This window comes from Pteropus medius, unplaced genomic scaffold (assembly GCF_902729225.1).
Source record: "Pteropus medius unplaced genomic scaffold, Ma_sr-lr_union100, whole genome shotgun sequence".
Taxonomy (NCBI): domain Eukaryota; kingdom Metazoa; phylum Chordata; class Mammalia; order Chiroptera; family Pteropodidae; genus Pteropus; species Pteropus medius.
In genome coordinates this window covers 20,352,508-20,371,529 of record NW_024351073.1, presented here as the reverse complement: position 1 = coordinate 20,371,529, position 19,022 = coordinate 20,352,508, and the positions used below count along the sequence as shown (strand labels likewise).

The 19,022-nt window shown below is 48.8% G+C and overlaps 1 protein-coding gene across 1 annotated transcript in view; it reads right to left on the bottom strand.

The window, feature by feature from the left end:
- The window catches only part of DAP (death associated protein), a 52,920-nt gene extending 35,507 nt beyond the window's left edge, over positions 1-17,413 (bottom strand). The window contains exons 1-2 of the mRNA XM_039842774.1: positions 17,236-17,413; positions 5,171-5,267 (exon numbers count right to left, since the gene is read on the bottom strand). Of these exons, the coding sequence (XP_039698708.1) occupies positions 5,171-5,267; positions 17,236-17,290 (152 nt within the window). The 5' untranslated portion in view covers positions 17,291-17,413. The remainder of the gene's footprint in view (positions 1-5,170; positions 5,268-17,235) is intronic.
- Between the last annotated feature and the right edge of the window lie 1,609 nt (positions 17,414-19,022).

Genomic DNA, 19,022 nt, shown 5'->3' with positions numbered 1-19,022 from the left:
AGGTTCCCCTACGAGCTGGACAAGATGACACTCTCTGCCTTATTTTAGCTTTTATACTATGAACAAGTGTCCTTTTCACGGTGTCCACTGTAAACACACTCTTTGTTGTTTAATTAATAAATATATCAGGAGAGATACTTTGAGACTATGCAAATATTCCGTTTCTCCTTAAACTTTCACTCACTGATCATAGCATCCATCGGTGGGTCTTGTCCACAACCATTACTGTGCCATTTGGCTTTTGGTGAAATTCTCTTTCCCTCCTTCCTTATATACTTATTAACTGAAATTCTTCTATAAAGAGATGTCCCTTCTCCTCATTTATGTATTCAGTTATTTATATGATGGATGTTTATTTCACTCTGAGTCTAATCCAATCCTGTCATTATTTATTTTGCGAATCGTGCCAGCTTCGGCCTTAGGGGCTCCCCGAGGTTGGTGTGAGGTCGGTGTCTGCGTCGTTCTGACAAGCCCCCGTTCTGTATGGTGCGCTTCCTCACGTTTGGAACTACAAGTTGTCCCAGGTTCATCTAGTATTTTTTCTGCCCTGGCCCTGGAATTAATCACAACCCTGGCTCCCTTGACTGGGGAATGGTGTTTAGAGGCTAAGATCTGGGCCCTCGGGATGCTCGTCGCTACATGGGTGTCAGTTCTTTTAGGCCTGCTCAGTGAACACAGCTAGGGAATACAGGTTTGCACACTAACCGTAACCGTCCCCCATCTATAGTTCTGTATGTATGTATCTGTCCGAATGTCTCTACTGTGCATCCATCCATCCATCCATCCATCCACTCATCCATCCATTTAAAACTACGAAGTCACTCTCTAATGCCCCCAATTCAGATTCATTACCACAAAGTTCATTTTAGTCTTCTCTTTCCTATTTTTAACCTCGTTCTTAGACAGTGAGAAACTTGGCTCCCACTACCGATGACGTATTTACTTATTTGTTCAATTTTATTATACACATAAAGCAATTTCAGAATCGCTAACCCGCTCCTGCAAGAAACACATTTACTGGATTATGGCATTCACTAATGGTTGTTTTGTCTTCAGCCTTATAGTATCTAGTCAGAATATTGTTTTCCAAAGTTACGTAGGTTAGGTCTTTTCTTCCCACTCCTTTCGATTGGTTACATGAGCCATTTGTATAAATTAGATTCATCTGTTACTGTTCGTATTCCATTTTGGGTCTCTCCCACATTCTGGGTGGTTTGAATCGTGAGCTTGTTTTTGGGGGTAAATGAAACAGGACCACAGTCCCAATCAGAGCTGCACGAAGAGCCGAGCTCAGAGAAGAGCTGCACCTTCCACATTAATTCCGCTCAGCCCCATTTACCCTTCATTCTAGCCCCTTCCTGCCCACCCCAGTCCACACCCAAACCCTTCCATTTCAGTATGTTCTGCCCGTCACCTATCCTTATTAATATCCTGCACCAAGCCCAATTCATGGTAGGACCTCAGTACACGTCTGACGCTAAACTGTATTCTCTAGTGGATCCTACTGAATCCTAAGTCCATTCTATGTCTACAATTTCTCCTTTATATAATGAAACTTGTACATCTCAACTTGCCCAACAAAAGGCTTTGGGGGAAATCATGGCTTTCCTTAATTGAGTCCAGCAGCCACTCAGGAAAGGAGTAGTTAACAATAATGGAGCCTATTTCTGTCCTAGGATGTGAAGAGCAGCAGGTAACTAGAACTCAGCTTGACAGGACCTCTCGGGCAGCATTTTCAAATTTGTTACCTTCTCCCTCGACCTCCTTTTTAAAAAATGTAGCAACTCAAAACAGTTTGGTAGCATAGGAAATTATTTGTTAATCTCGAAAATTATAAGATTAAAGGGATTAAGAGTAGCATAAATATTTGCAAGAAAAATAATTACAAGTAAAAGTTGTGGTTTTCATTTTTTTTGGTCACATAATAACCTCCTCAATGCTCCAGTTGTTCATTTTCTCTGTAATCGATGTTTGATTATCAGATTAATGAGGAAGGAAGCCAGCACACATGAATCGGTAAACGTGAAGCCAGTTTAGAAACTCTGGGAAGGAAAGCAGAGGGTTTTGCAAACACAGATCTCAGAAGGAGACTGGGATCTGAGGCTACGCTCATGTTTCCATATCCAGGACTCTTAGACAGAAGCACGAAAATATAAACTTTTAGGATTAGGGTAATGTGGATGGTGAAGTCACATGCCATAACATTTCCAAGAAAATAATGAAATGTTGATAAATTCCTCAAATAAATAGGTCTTTCCATATTTAGAGTAATTCCAGTCGCCTGAAACCTTGCTGTAAACTCATAATTAGACCATCTACTGATGGTGAGGACGGACGCATGGCGGGAATTATGGGCTTGAGGAATATGGAAAAGGTTATGGGTAACCCTAGAACCAGTCCCTGTCGATCCTAAAAATATTCCATCAATTCAGGGGGCTTCCGTAGCACATGAGAGGCATGGCTTCCCAGTGAAGACAGAATCAAGGCTGAACTCCGGCCTGGCTGCTGACCGGCTGTATGTCGTGGGCTGGGTAAGCTCCCTAAGCCTTGGTTTCTTGATAGGTGTCGAAACGTAGGTTACTGTGTTGGCACATTCACCCCAGCAGACCGGCGCTGTGACCTTTGAACCCCACGTGAAGCACTTTGTGGTGCCCAGCACAAAACAGGCGCTCAGTGGGCAAGCACAGAGCGAGGACTCTGGACCCAGCGGCCAGCTCTGGGATGCTGGCTTTGCCACTCAGTCGCTGTGTGCATTTGGAAAAGTCACTTAACCTCTCTGAGCCACTGCAGTGGGCGTAGTCATCTGGGACAGGGATAACAATCAGTAACCGACTCTGAAATGGAGATGACAGCAGAGTATCTGCGAGCATCAAATGAATTAATTACGCAGAGCACCTGGAACAAGGCTAGCGCCACAGCACTCTGAAAACAGTCGTGATGAAGATTAACTAGACTTATTCACTCAGCCCACCAGGAAGACAGGGAGTGCCTGGTGGCACAGGTAAACTATTATGCAGAGTGCCGGGCCTGGGGCAGGTGTTCGAAAGGAGTTGTACTGGCAATATGTCAACAGATTAAGAGTCCACAGAGGCTGACCCCATCTGTCCATGGTGTGTCAAGAGGTTTAACCCACAGTGGTCAAGAGAGAAGCCAAAGTCAGGGGGACAGGAGCTAACACACCCTTAAGGAACATATTATAGCAAGTTGGCTACAAGGAACCAAAATACTCTCGCTCATCCAGCATGCAAGCCCTACTCTGCAGTCAGCCCGCTTCGCAATACTTGGTTCCATGGAGAACAAACTTTATGGTAAGATGCTAAACTCTAGAGTGCTGGGTGCTCGCTCCTTCCTCCTGCAATCATTCATCCTCTGGCATATTTATTTAAATGGCATATCTTTGATAAATGCTGTATTTCGCTTCATGAAAAAAATCAATACAAAGAAAACCAACGGGCTGTTCTGTCCTCATCTGTAAACATGCTAGTAAATTATCCTCTCACCGTATTGACAGTTACGCAAGAAATAGCTGTTTGTACCTTATTCCACTTAAACTCATACAGAAGAGCATGTTTCATTAACTTCCAAGGATCTTTTTTTCTAGGAAAGGCTTTCTCTCTCCTCCTTTTTCTTCCTTCTTGAGGAAATGACTGAATAGGAAAAAAGGACACCCCAAGTTTCCTAGTGGAGAAATGACGACGGGCCCACACGCTCTCACCCTCGATTCTGCATTCGAGAGTTTTCTGTAAGCTCAAAGTTCCCTTATAATTTGTATGGAGGTAAAACTTGACCTGAACTGGCCCAAGTCTGTAAGTTTGGAAAATGTGTCTCCCTTGGCGTAAACGTCAAGTGCAGATGACAACGTGCTGCCTGAGACCCCTCTGCAGGTGCCGGATGAGACGCGCCGTTCCATTCTCCTCAAATCCACGTCAATCTCCTAAAGCCCCTAAATGTCTTAATTCTGAAATAAATCAGGCCCGGGCTTTTCAGATACAGGATTGCGGACCTCTAGGAGTTACCGATCCAAACACGGCTTTGTGACAATAGTCGGAGAAAAAGATTATGCTAGAGTTTTGGTTAAGCTGACTTCTTTTGAAACCAGAGCTTGGGCCGAACCTTCGTGTTGCTGACCTCATGATCTAAAATGAGAAATAATCACTCAGAAACTTTGCCCCAAATTTTGTCTGCGCCTCAAGTGATGGCGCAGTAACTCATACCGAATGGTGCAGCGCACGCTTAAGCAGACACGGGAGCCACCAAAAATGTGTACGTCCTTTTTCAAGGGCAGAAGCTCATGGTGGGAGCTACCTCGTTGGAAGCCCAGCCTGCTCTGGACCCACGGGACCGGGGCTTCGATTCCTGTCCCATTAGTCTGCAGGGCGCACAACATGGGCAGGTGTATAGTCCCTGTGGACCCGCGTCTCCGGTGTGTAAAGTCGGGAGAACGCCACCTATTACCCAGGACGACGGGACTGAAGTGAGATGCTGTGCTGGGCCCCAAAACACCGGTTAGCTGTTGCCCACGCCCGTTCCACACTTCCTCTCCTCCTCTGGGGACAAGTTGTAAGGTAGCAAGCTTAGTGCTCACGTTCTTCCACAGGGCAAGTTCAGAGGGAGGCGTATGCATGTGTGGTGCGTGCTTGCGTATTACAAGGTGCATGGAAGTGAATTCGTATTGAAGTCCTTGAACCAAACTTGACATCAGAACCTCAGAGGAAAACGGGTAATAAACGGCGAGGGGGGAGTGCAGGGAGATGAGCCTTCCGGGCCCCAGGGGGCTGGGCAGAGATGCCGTTTAAGGACGGCCAGGCGAGGCCGTGCGGGCCGTTGGTGTGGCCGAAGGACTAGGAGCGCCTGGGTGCTTGCGGCCACCTTCAAAACCAGGAGCTCTCTAGCCTGGCCGCACCAACGCCAGGCCTGCCCCACACATTCAGCTACTATGGCATTTCCTAAGGTCTCCAGGCTACCGCCCCGGACTGACAGCATACTCAGATTGAGTCAGGAAAGGGGGCGGGCTCCAGACACCCCATTCCTCCCTGTCTGGGAACAGAATCACCACGTCACCGCTTAGGAAAGGAAAAATACACAGCAGGCTTTATCAGAAGCGCAGAGCAGAGAACAAACGTTAATGTTTAACTGAGTAAGGTTATCTGTGAAATGTGAACTCTCCCACCTGGGGCTCTCCCATTCTTGGTCATCCTTGTCTCTCTCTTCTTTGGTGTCTGCAGAATGTGGGTGTTTCTGCACAATTCGCATTCCACCGGCTTTCACTAGAATGAAAACAAAGCGGGGTGTGATCAGCGTGAAAAGGGAACCACGGGAGGACCAGGGGAGCCAGCCAGAAAGTCTGTGGTTGCCCCATGGCCATGAGTTAGTCCAGACCACCTGGCAGCGGCCATGATTAACTACAGAAGTTAGTGTTGTTGGGGGGACGATCCAAAGCTATCTGTTGCTCCAGATCCATTTAGAAACTCCCCAGGCTCTTGTTTATTTCTTTGGTCTCCTTATAAGTATTTCACAAGAGCGGAAGTGTCACCAGAGTATAAACCACGTGGGGACAGTGGCTGCTTGCTTTAGGTTCTGCACAGCTTGAGGCAGCCAAGACCCAGTGAATCCCCGCAATGCTTTTTCTTTAAATTCCAAATTGTCCTGCATTATTATTTTTAAATCACAGTTGACGAGCAATATTATATTAGTTTCTGGTGTACGACATTTATATGCTTTACACAAAGCGATCACTACGGTAAGTCTAGTAACCATCTGTCACTGTACATAGCATTACAATATTATTGACTATATCCTCTATGCTGTATTTACATCCCCATGACTTATTTTATAACTGGAATTTTGTTTCTTAACCCCCTTTCCCGTTTCTGCCCACCCTTCTCTCCCCTCCCCTCTGGAGATCTTCAGTTTATTCTCTGTAGGTATGGGTTTGTTTGTTTCATTTTATTTGTTGGTTTGTTTTTCAGATTCCACATTTAAGTGAAATCATATGGTATTTGTCTCCAATGATGCTTTTGATGGGGCGATACAGCCACATGGTGACATGGGACAGTCACTGTGCCAACAGTCACAGAGGCCACTCAGGTGGCAGCCAAGACTTCTATAGTAGCCTTTCCCAAACTGTGTTATGAAACTTTAGTATTGGCAGATGCTAATTTAGTTTTATAAAACAGCTCTGACTTATAATTCACATGCATTTCACTCGATGAGAGTGTACGATTCAGTGATTTTGAATATATTTAGTTGTACAACCCCTGCCACAGTCAACTTGAGAACATTTTCATCACCCCAAACAGAAACCCCAACGAATAGTCACTTCTGACCCCTCCTGTCCCCAACTCCGAGCAACCAGTTATCTGGTTATGCCTATTCTGGACATTTGACATAAATGGATTCATGAAATATGTGGCCTTAGGCACTGGCTTCTTTCACTTAGCATGATGTTTTCGAGGTTTATCCATGTTGTAGCTTTGTCCAGTACTTCGTTCCTTTTTATGTCTGAATAATATTCCATCGCATGGAGAGACCACATTTAATGTATCCATTCATCTGTCGATGGACATTTGGGCTGTTTTCGCACTTTGGTATGATGAATAATGTAGCCATGAACGACTTGTGTACCAGCCTCTGTGTGGACACATGGACCCTCACCTCCACTTCCCTGGGTATAACCTAGGATTGGAAGAGCTGGGTCACAAAGCTACTGAGTTTACCCCTCCGAGGAAATGCTAATGGCTTTTAGCATTTCCATTCCAACTGGTCCAAGCGTTCAGTTTCTCCACAGGCTCACCGACACTCGCCATCATCTATCATCTTCATTACAGCCATCCTAGTGGGCGTGGGGGGAATCTCATTGTAATTTTATTTCTATTCCCTCAATGGCTCATATGTTAATGCTGTTTTGCAAGGAAAAAAACCAAAACGACGTGGGTTCTAGGATCTACTAAGCACGGGAAATGCTAGCTTAAACAAATGAAACGGAGTTTCTCAGACAGGTTCTCACGTGTTAGTGAGGGCACAGAGCATGCCATCTCCCCCAGCCGTGTCTGGCCACAGGACAGTTTCCTTTTGCGGTAATGGGGGTTATCATCCTTTAGGACTATAGCGTTCCATGGAATAGAGTCTGGACATGCTGGCCCTATTCCCAAAAAGCTGATGTGCTTTGCGGCTGGCAAGCTCCTCCGTGTCCTCGGCCACATGATCTCAGACTCAGCCTTTCGAGGTCTCATGGCCTCCTCTAAGGGAAGGGGACAGGAGCGGCACCCTAACATGGAGAAGCTGAAATGAGGAGAGAGGCTGTTGAAGCCTAATCCCCAATGTGATGGTGCTTGGGGTGGCACCTTTGGGAGGTGATCAGGTCACGAGGGTGGAGCCCTCAGGAATGGGATTAGAGCCCTTCCATGCAGGCACCAGAGAGCTGTCACGCCCTTTCTACCGTGGGAGGACAGAGAAGATGACAGTCTAAGGGCCAGGAGGGAGCCCTCCCCAGACCTGGAATGTGCTGGCGCCTTGATCTTGGACTTCTAGCCTGAAGAGCTGTGAGATACATTTCTGATGTTTACAAGCCCCCAGTCCGCGGCACTCTGGTATAGTAGCCCAAATGGGCAGAGACAGAGGCATTTGGTAGCTCCCGGCACAGGTGAGTTCCTGACAGAAAGCAAGGCCGCGTCTACTCCACGCACCGGCCACAGGCTCACCACGGTCATCCTCCCTCCTCAGGACAGTTGCACCCAGGGCTCTGCCACAGGGTAGCTCCTATCACCCCGCACAGGCGACTTATCAGGCCACGCTCTCTGGCGTTTCAAATTTGGTGGGCCCCTGCTGAATCACGGAAGCCCAGGCCAAGTTTCTTGATGATGCTGACGAACAGAAAGGAGAACGTGAAACCCCCTCGGGCTCGCACACTTCCAGTTTATGCGGTTTCAGCTTCCCCAGGAGAGTTTGCCAGCCCCTCGCTTGGGGAAGCTGCTGATGCACGTTTCGCGGCCAAGGGCACCTAGCAGCATTCTATCAGCAAAAGGCAAAGCAGGGTCTTATTTGTTTCTTGTGTTTTTAATTTTTTTATATATTTAATCGTTTGACATACTTGTCTTATAGCTGTATATCCAATTATTTTATTATCTGACATCCTTGAGAGTTTAAGCCAGTGTTTTTCTCCACTGACTCTCACTTTTAGTGGGGTGATTGGGGATTATGAGCTTGTCTTCAGCAGGGCTTTATCTATGGGGACCCTATGGGGCCAGATCCCTTTGGAGGGGTGTTATACGTTCTTCTATCAGACCAGGAGAACAGGTATCTGGAAACTTCTTTTACGTCAGATTCCTTAGAAATTGCCAAACTGTGTAAACTTGAACCCTCGGCCCATGTGAGGGCAGGCTGCGTTCACAGATTTTCAAGAACACTTTTTTCCTCCATCTGGAGCCCAGGCTGCAACAGACCAGCTTTCCCGACACCCTACTGGCTGCATTTCTCTCCCACGCCCCTCTTCCATGGGCCTGGCTTCTGAGCACCCACTTTCTGCTGGAGTCTTGGTCTAAACGAGGCTGTTATGGTGGGCTCTCATCCAGTCTGACTGGTGTCCTTGTAACAGAAAGAGACACCGGGTCCCTTCCTGCCTCCTGTAGGCCCAAGGCTCATACTAACTGTTCTGAATTTCAGTTTCTTCTCTGGGTGTGATTCCTAGGGATTTCCCTCACTGGGCTCAGATTAAAAAAAAAAAAAGAGGAAGAAAACAAAAAACACCATTTGCAGGCGGCTTATCAAGATTTCCCAGGTTATGCAGTGTGCCAAATCGTAAGAGATGGAGACTGAAAATAAAAATCTGTAGTACATTTAAGGTTATTTCCCACTCTATTGAAATGTGATTGGAGTGTTATGAATGTTTTTCACCAAAGGAGGAAGCTGCAAGAGTTGTCCCACGAAATGTTTTTTTAAATTCATTCTCCTCCCCCATATATCCCACCCCATCCTATTCCCATTAGAAATTGATTAAAAGTGCTGCTATAGGCTGAATTGTGGTCCCTCCAAATTCACGTGTTGAAGCTCTAACACCCAGTACCTCGGAATGTGACTATAGATGGAGATGGGCCTTTACCGAGGTGATTAGCTTAAAATTAGGCTGTTAAGTTGGAGCCCTGATCCAATGGACTGATGTCCTTATGAGAGACGAAGAGACACCAGGGCTGCACGTGCACAGAGGAAAGGCCACATAAGGACACGATGAGAAGCCAAGGCGAGAGGCCTCAGGAGAAACCAGACCAGTCAGCACTCTGACCTTGGACCTCTAGCTTCCAGAACTATGAGAAAATAAATTTCTATTGTTTAAGTCACCCAGCCTGTAGTATTTCGTTATAGCAGCCTGAGCAAACTAATACAGATACATATTTAAAAATGATATCTGAATCGTTTCAACTTGGCAGATATAAAACTACAACTAAAAATCACAGATGTTTTCTATAAACTAAAAGAAAAAAGGGCTGTGCAGCTAACTATAAAGAAAACTGATGATGACTATCAAGGTGACATGTGTCAAGGTGACATCGTCATCTGCCACTCATGTGGAAGGGCCTCCTCTGCTGTAGGTACACATGTCAAGGGTTGGTCACTCTGAATTGGCACTTCATTTAATTTAGTTTATAAAAGCAATTAACTTCATCAATCCCTCACAGTATGTGTGGTGATTAATGTAGCAATAAACAGTGGCAATAATAATAATAACTCAAGGCTGAGACAGATTCATCTTAACTTACAACACTGCCAAAAAATATGACAGCACATACTTACTGTGATTGCTTTATCATTGTCACCAGAACTCTTCATTTGTGAAAATACAAAGGCAGAGCTATTTTTGCAGAAATCTTTTGTGGAATATTTGCAAATACAAGTATTTATATGAGAGACATTAGAAAATAATCTTGGATTTTTGTTGTGGTTGTTACTCAAACGAGAGCTTCAAATTTAAAGAATAACAAGCTTCCTCTTAGCAGAAGTGCCATGCAGAGGTGAAGGGCAAGATCGAGCCAGACTTGTGTTCAAATCCCAGCTCTGCCCGTGTGTGCGCGCGCGTGTGTGTGTGTGCGCGCGCGCGCACGCACATGCACTGCGGAGAATTGCTGACTCTGTGCCCAAGGGTCCTCTGTCTGTAAGAAAGGGTGACAGTGCTCTCCCCTCAGGTGTCAGGGTGCCTGCTGTGAGAGGAAGTCATGGCTCATGCTCAACCTGTTAGGTAGCCATTCAGACAGTGGGAACAAAGGAATAGGGGCCCAGCCCAGAGCCCGCCCCCAAAATACCCTATGGTAGAGAATTCCTCCTGCATCTCCAGAGACAAAGGACAGGAGGGTCATAGTCTTAGCTGGCATAATCCGGCTACAGATGTCTGTACAGAAGATACTACCTTAATTTACACACAATTTAAGCTTCATTATGATACTATGTTTATGCCTGGAAGTTCATGAATCTAAGTATAACAGGCTGAATTCTGGGTAAGCACATTCGCACTAGGCAGAGTTTTAAAGCAGCCAGGTGTCAATCAAAATGACCTCACTTGCCAATCACCTAAGATCATCTTTATTACTACCCATCATGGCCCCAAATATACCGCAGACCTCTCCCTCCCCTGGGGTTATAGCTCTCTCTCTTCCCTGGCTGTACCCCATGCCCCCATAGGGGTACATGACCTCATTTCCATGTGGTCAGCCGGTTTTAGGCCTGACCGGTCTTCTACTTCATACTGTGCTTTTAATAAACGAATCTCTCTCATATTCGCTGAGTTGAAATTCATTTCCTCACCAGTGATAAGGACCTGGAGGTGTGTGTGTTACCGTAACTCCGATCGCTCCCACAGAAGTGCTAGAAAGATCCGTCGCTGGAAGACAGGCAGGGCGATGAGAGGGGCCTCCCCAGGACCCCTCACAGACTGTAAGCACCCCGCGAACCAGGCTGTGGTTTTTAGCAGGGAGCGGGGAGGGGCAGCTAATTCAAACAACCGTCCCCAAAGCACTGACTTCAGGCGTTAGAGCAAGACTTGGTGTATGCCGCCCTTGCTTCTGCTGGAGAAGAGCTACTGAACTCATTCAAAGGAAGCTCACCCACCTCAAAGAAGACAGGACAGAGCACCAACGAACAGAACCGAAGAGCCCCAGAGCGGAGGCCAGGAGTCAGCCTGACACTCAGGCAGAGCAGTGCAGAGGCAGGTGAGCAACGTGGGGGTGGAACCCGCCCGCCCTGGGAGCGGCGAGGTTGGGTGCGACCAGGGCAGAGGCCCCTGTGGGTGAAGAAAAATGGCTCCACCAGAAGTGGGGGGCTCCTTGGCTATGAAGACACCACCCATGTGCACGGGCTCCGGGACCTGAGGGGGCCCTGCGAGAGTGGGAAGGGCAAACGGTGAGAGGCAGAGGGCACCTGTGAGGACACCTGACCTGACAGTGAGTTCCGGGGCACCAGGGGCGAGCCCTGCCTGGAGGCCACATGGAGTGCTGACGAGGACCCTCAGGTCCGTGCGCGGCGGGAAGGGGCGATGGCTTGTGCTAAACAACGAGCCCCTGATAAATGCCTGAATTTGTGCCGACAGTCTCATCTGTGAGAAAGCCAAGGAGGGACGAAGGGCAACTGCTTTCTGCGTTTAGGAACGTAGACCGTTAAGGCGGGAAGCCCCTCAGTTACCCAGGGGCAGCTCCGCTCACCTTCCGGAGGTGGACGTGAAGTTCAGAGCCACGGTGTGTCGCCAGGGCCGTGGAGCTCTGCTCAGAGCCAGACGGGCTGGGCTCTGTGTCCCGTGATAGTGCGTGCGCCACTCTACGATGGGGCTGTGATCCGAAGGTCAGACTGTTTGGTGACTGGGCCGGGATGGGGACCCCGCTGGACAGTGATGGGGCCAAAGCGGTGTGTGTGTGGGGGACAGGGGCCAGCTGCAGGGATGTTCTGGGGTAAGGGAGGCAGGTTTCAAACAGCCTAGGGTAAAGTAGGACCCGTGCCTAGAGGTGCTCTGGAGAAGCCTGGCACTAGGGACCGGCAAAAGAGGTGGGGACGGGCTACGTGTTCACCGATCCCAGCCCCAGCCTCCCTGGCAGCTGGGTTGGAGCCATTTACCTGGACTGTGGCCAAGTATGGGGGAAAAACTGTGGTAGGCAGCATAATGTCCCCAACCCCAAAGATAACCACATCCAAGTGCTGGGGTCCACGGCAAGGAGGAATTAAGGTTGCTAATCAGCTGACCTGAAGATTATCTGGATTATTCAGGTGAACTCACTGCGGTCACAAGGGTCCTGAAATGTGGGAGAGGGAGGCAGAAGAAGCAGTAGGGCCAGAGTGTGAGACGTGAGAGACTCGACCAGCCACTGCTGGCTTTGAAGATGGAGGAAGGGGCCACACACCAAGGAACGGGGCCGCCTGTGAAAGCTGAAAAGGCAAGAAAATGAATTCTCTCCAGGAGCTTCCAGAAGGAACGAACTCTGCAGACACCTTCATTACTGCCCGGTGAGACCTGCGTTGGATTTCTCACCTCCAGAACTGAGATAATGAAGCTGCGTCCTGTTAAGCTTATAAGTTTATTGTGCTTTGCTGCAGCCGCCATAGGAAGTGAATGCTGTGACACATGCTCCTCTCAGGCTGCACCGTGAAGCCCCCACACCATGGCCTGTACCTGCTGCCCCTCTGCAGGGACCATGCTGCCATGCGCAGAGATGGCAGAGCAGCTGTGTGGCAGGAGGGGCCACCTGGGAAAGAAATAAAGCTTGACCTGTTCAGCCACTGAGATTTTAGATCGCCTGTTGCAATAACGAGTCCAGCATAACTGCAACTAGTATAGTATTTTATACGAGCGCATAGTCCCTATATAAAGACTTCCGAAGTTGGGAAGAGGAAAGTGATCACATGACGAGGGGAGAATGCACCGAGCATTGTTTGAAAGGACGCGCCCAGAAGAAGGGGCACTAGAGAACAGAGGTAAATCTTCTCCAGTCCACCCTGACTGGAAGCTTTTGAAAAAATGCAGGGACTAAAAGGGTCTCTTTTTTTCCTTGGCAGGTCAAGAGCAAAGGTGGACAGACCTCTTTCCTGTACCGTCAGATGCTGACTGGTGACTGGGCTGAGCACACGAGGGGCATGCTTAGCAGCTCTGTGACTACAGGGTTAATATAATAAACTAATTCGTCTTCTATTTCTAGCAAGAGTGGCCCAGGGAATATAAAAACCTCCTGCAGATGACTCAGGGAGGATTATCAACTTTTAAACACACTCTTAATGCATATCTGATTAAGATAGCTGAGAACTGAATTATTTTAAAATTTACTAAAGAAATCAAAGTGGCCTATTTTTCATTTTACTTTCAATAAATACGATTGCATTTATATTCGTTTGAGTCAGGTCTGGAGGTGACGTGAAGTCTACTTTTCGTAACCATACGTCAGACTAGTAACGTGCAATGAATGCTACCATGTCAGATTGATGAGCACTTTATTGACATGTGGCTTTGGCTCCCCTGGGAAATGGAGGGGAACGAGGACAGCAAAATACATTCAATAAAGAGATGTCATCCACATCGCTGCCACGAACTCACGGAGACTGGCAGGAATGGGTAATAGTGCGGCTCATAATTACGTCCCCTCTCTGCTGTGGCACCCTAGCACTGCTATTAGATGAAAAAGAACCTAATTCTAACTAGTCTGTACTTGCAATATCTCTCATAAGACAGGCAGTCTCACCCCGTTTCTCTATGGATATTTTGCAGCGGAGGGTCTGAGTCATTACGACTTGATTTCTTTCACGGCGGGCCGGGCACTGCCAGGCAACGCACCAACTCGGCAGCGCGTAGGGCTCTGCATCTGCACGCACCTGTCCTCCACTCTTCAGAAGCCTGGGCAAATGGCCTCATTCATCTCACACCTTCGGAGGAGGCATATGGTGGGTGATGGAGTCCCCTGTTGAGAAGGGCTGCTGAGGTTCCAAGAGGCAAAGGCCCTACAGGCCGGTCCCCCTGAAGTCACTGGCCCAGGGGAGTCAGTAAGGAGACACTCCAGTTTGGCCAGTTTTAAAACGGAGCTGCCTTCTTTATCCAACTGTAAGGTGACTGCTAGTTATGAGTAAGTGCCACGTGCTCAGAACAACGTCAGCGATGGGGAGCAGCATGTGCCACCCCAAAATGTTAATTTGAGCTGATTAAGAACCAGCAGACAAGGAGAAGCTACTCTTTGTAAGGGACATTTACACAGGGAAATCTCCATTCGGAAGTGTCCCCTCTCTGTGCCAGGAAGGGAAGGATGACTCTAAATCACGAAAGAATCTTAAATCTGTGTAACAACCTCACCCTGTTTATCTTGCTTTTCCTAGAAACTGGCTTCCCACTCCCCAGTACTTTTGTCTTTAGCTGAAATTGGTATTTAAGGTGGTGGCTTGGGGCATTTGAGGAGTTACTGAGTTTTCCTGGGTCTCTCCCATGCATAGAGGAGGTATATGTGTTATTAAACTTGTTTTTTTCTAGATTAGTCTATTACAGGATGTGTGGGGGGTGTCTCAGCCAAGAACCTATAACAGTAGAGGTAAAATTAGTTTTCCTCCCTTACAGCAGGCACATTGTAGCACGCGGCAAACGTTAATTTGCATTGTTATGACGCTGCCTAAACTGGCTGAGTCCCACCTGCATCACCAGGGCACCCTGGAGCCAGCTCAGAAGTAGAGGGACTTTGCCGGCCCCATGTGTTGTGGGGAAGTAAGAAGGTGCTAACGGGCTCTGGAGAAACTCACTCAGGAGCTATTTATGGAGCATTTTGTGCCAGGCACTGTGCCAGCCCTGGGGATGAAGATATCAAGACCCAGCCCTGGAAGGAAGGAAGAGAGGCAGACAGGTGGAGGCAAGTGTGATTAGGAATCGGGGGGTGCCGTGGGAATGCACAGGAGGTTCAGACAGCAATAACGAGAAAACACAAAAGAACATGAAGATAGTCATGGAAGAGAATTTTATTTTTTCCGATCGAAGATTTAAGCACAAGTTTGAGTTATCCAACTTAAGTTAAGCACTTAAGAAAAGCGTTCCTGAAGTTTTCAAGGCTGTCATCCGAATTTATGTGCTCTTGGCTGTCCTTGATTATCCTTTATTACAGTGGGTTTAAAAAAATTTTTATTTTTTAAAACATCTACTCTGCAGAACTGCCTACTCTCTGGCCACTCTAGAGTAAACAAGAATACCCTCAGCTTTCTGCCGAGACGGCTTTCTCATAGGGGCCTCTGCTCCACAAGAGAAAGTGGACCTGAGGGGCGCTGCTAGGAGGCAAAATACTGCAGTGGACAAAAGTCCCCTTTTGGCCTGCGCCTCTGGGCCACGACGCCAGGCTCTTTCTCCAACTTTGGCCAAGTGTGACTGGACTTGGAAAGTGGGGAGTGACAGTGAAAGCTCCTTAAGCAGCTCCTTCGAGAATGGGGCACCAAAGGCTAAAGGTCCTGCCTTGAAGTCGCTTGAGTTTATCTGTGAGATCAGCTGCCCTTGGACTCCGATCCTGATGGATCAAAGGAATGGAGCTCCAGTGAGAGCTCCAGTGGCAAAGGCAGCCCTGCTCTGTGACTTTCCTAGAAGTTATCTGGCCCCAACCTCCCATTTCATACACTGAGCCCTAGAGAAATGATGGGCCTCAAAACTTAGAAGCCAAGGTCACTGCTACACCAGCACAAATAAGCTGGGTCCTCTCTCCTCCACATAAATAAGCTATTTAATTTATAATTCACAAAGCCTAGCTGTTTACTCTACAATTCAGAGAAAATCAGAGTCCTTCATGAAATTTCTCTGTACATATGTTAATATGTACAGTTCACATGTCTGATCTTAAAAACCTCCATATGGAGATATGTCTGTGTGCAATTTAGTTACCACCACTTTGGTTTGGTACCATTCCAACATATTTGCTTTACTGCCACTCATTACCCTGGGACAGGGTTGCATAAAGGAAGGTGTTCCTTCCCGCAGCGCTTCCCAGGTCATCAGGCAGCTGGACAAGGACCCGCTGCTGTGGTAGGAATTAAAGATCAGAGTTACCTTTAAAGAAAATCTCTTTGATATATATATATTTTTAAATAATGCAACATGAGGCCCCCAAAGCCTATCTTTCATCCTAGTGGAACTATTCTCTGTAATCCCACGCCTCTTAAGTCCACAGGCATCAGTTAGCCATTTTTATTCCCTGGCGCCGGTTAGTTTTCTTGTTGAGAGCTTCTTTCACCAGTAAAAAAAAAACATTACCTTGGAATGTAACATATTTAAAGAATTGCTCTATTCACTGTGTTGAAGCAGAGAATGAGCGCCCTGTAGCGGGGGATGGCAGACCGAGATTATGGGAATTGTTACTGTAACAAGATGGCCCAAAGGTGCCACCCAAAACAGCCACGTTTCACTAACGCTGTCATTCCGCGACTGAGTGTGCAGCGCTATGCAACGAAGACCCTACCAGGGTCCACGCGTCGAGGTGACTTGGCTTCTGGGACCCCCTGGCCTTTCATTCTCTCCCAGTGTCCTTCCCTGCGTACGCACTGTCACTCCAAAGGTGAGCAGAAACGGAAAGTGACCCGCTGCCACAGAGTGCGAAGCGCAGAACAGGAGCTGAGCTCAGAGAGGGGAGGAGGCGGCGAGAACACAAAGGCTCCGATGCGGACTTTCTAGGACACAGGACCCTTGGATCCTGGGTTTCCTTCCTTGCCTCAGAATTTAGGGGGGAAAAAAAGCACACAAAAAACCCAAAACCTCGAAACACACACACAAAAACCCCACTTTTGATAAAAAGCTGGGTGTGAAAGAAACGGAGGGAGAAAAAATTCATATTGAGTGACTAATGATAAAAATTATTTCCGCTCCTTCGCTTCTTTGTCGGCACGAGATGCTGTCAGCCTACAATTAACCAGCACGTTGAAAACACTGACTTTCGATGGTTTCGGCTACGCGTCTTCCCCAAACATCTGTATCATCGAAGCGCTCACCGCCCCGTTTCTGTTTTTGTGTTTGGGAGTTGGGCAACCCGGCTCGGCCCCGCCACCCCGATTTGCACGCAGCTGCCCGGGCTGGCGGCGTCCCGCGGGGCTGGGTGTGCCCGACGCCCCCATGGGTGACATGGCCCGGGCGGGCTGGCCAGGCCTCGCGCCCCGCGCCGGGCCGTGAGCCCGCGCCGCCCCTCCCGCGCTCCGCGTCCCGCGCCCGCAGGTCCGAGCCCGCCCTGGGGACCCGCGCGACGAGAGAAAGTGGAAACGAGTCAGTACCGGCGGGCGGGTGTCCAGCTTTCGTCTCGAGTTTCCCTTCGGGAGGTGAAGACATGGCTCGACTGCCTTTCTGAGGGACGGCGACGGCGACAGCGATCGCGACAGCGACGGCGGCAGCGGCGAGCTCGCGGGTCAGGAGGGATGTGCGCGCGGGCGCGAGGCCGGAGGGAGGCAGGCGCGCGCACGCGGGGCAGCGGGGGCGCGCGCCGGCAGGTTTACCGACGTGGCGCGGTCCTGCCCGCGCACGGCTGCGCGTTTACGTCACGCCGCTGGCCCCGCCCCGCGGGCCCCGCCCCTCTGGCTGCGCGCGCTCCGCGTACTGAGCCTGCGCAGTCGGCAGCGCCACGTTTGAAGCCGTGGCCGCGGGCGGAGGCGGAAGGTTAGAGGAGGCGAGGGCGTGGCCAGGTCCATCGCCAGAGGTTGAAAAAGGCCCAGCTGAAGGGTGACTAGTCTGTGGACTGCGCTCAACCATCCCCGCCATGTAGCTGGTGATGGCGATGGGGAAACTGAGCTGCCAGAGTGACACGCCCAGGGGACTGATGCATGTGGTTAAGGTACCGGCTGTCCTCGCCCAGCTCACAACCCGGAGTCCGGGGCCCGAGGACGCAGGGATTGTTAAAATTGGTTAGGGCAGCGCCGCAAAGCCCGGAAACCCGTTCTGGGAGGGTTGCGTCCGTGCCCACTCTGTGCCATCTTTCTGTTGCGATGGGTTTTGAGTCTGTCCAAAGCTGCTCTTGAGCCCTCTCCTCTCTCCTCAAGCACTTCGCAGCTACAGTTCTCCTCTTCTGAACCAGCAATTCCATTTTGCTGGCTTAGCTTTAAAAAAATGTGCCCAATGTCTTTAAAAAACACCACCACCTCTCTTGGCTGTACATCTACCTTTGACGATACAGCTGCTCAAAGAGGTTGAACACCTCACTTCCGCTCCTCAACTTAGACCAAGCCGTCTGGTTATCATCCAGCTACCTACACAGAGGCTGCCCTCAACCTCGGGAACGTCCTTTGGACGAGGTCGCTCATGGCCTTCGTGCTGTCCAATCAAATGGTCACCTTTCCACACTCATCGTACTTGACCTCAGCAGCATTTGACCCATCTGTCCCCCTCCTCCTTCGGTTCAGGCACGCCACATTGCTATCTTGACATCTCGTGTCAGAACTCCCTTGGCTGCTAACTCTCGGTTGGGTTGGTTGGCTACACCTCTAGATTTCTGAACACTTCACTCTCCCGAGGCTCGGCCCTAGCCCTCTTCTCCATCTAGACTTTGCTTCGGTGGTCACAGGCGGGCCCGCAGAGCTGACCGTCTCCGAATGCTTATGGATGCCAAATCTGTGAACCCGCTTCTCTATGCCTGCCCCTCCCCTAAGCGCCATACTCACATCCCACCCCACCTCCTTGACCTCTCTGCCTCGATGTCAAACGCAGTGCTGCCCCCGCTCTGCATCGTGGTGCACACATAAATGCACATTCTGTACATCGATCTTGGACTTTCCCCCCACATTTCAATGTCATTAATGGCAAAATAGCTGTTGGCCATGTGGCAGTTGTGATACAGTCATCATTGTCTTGCACTCACATCAAAAATTGCAGCCAGGTGTCAGCAGCTTAGAGGAAAATCCTGAAACCAATAATAGCAGAGCACTCTTTTAAGAGACACTGCATGGTCAACACTCTTGATGGAGCAGAGTGGGAAAATTTACAGACACTGACTTGGATTCTAAATGGAAAGATGCTTTAAGAATACCTAACCCATTAATTTAATGACTATTTTCCTTTTAATGTATGTGCA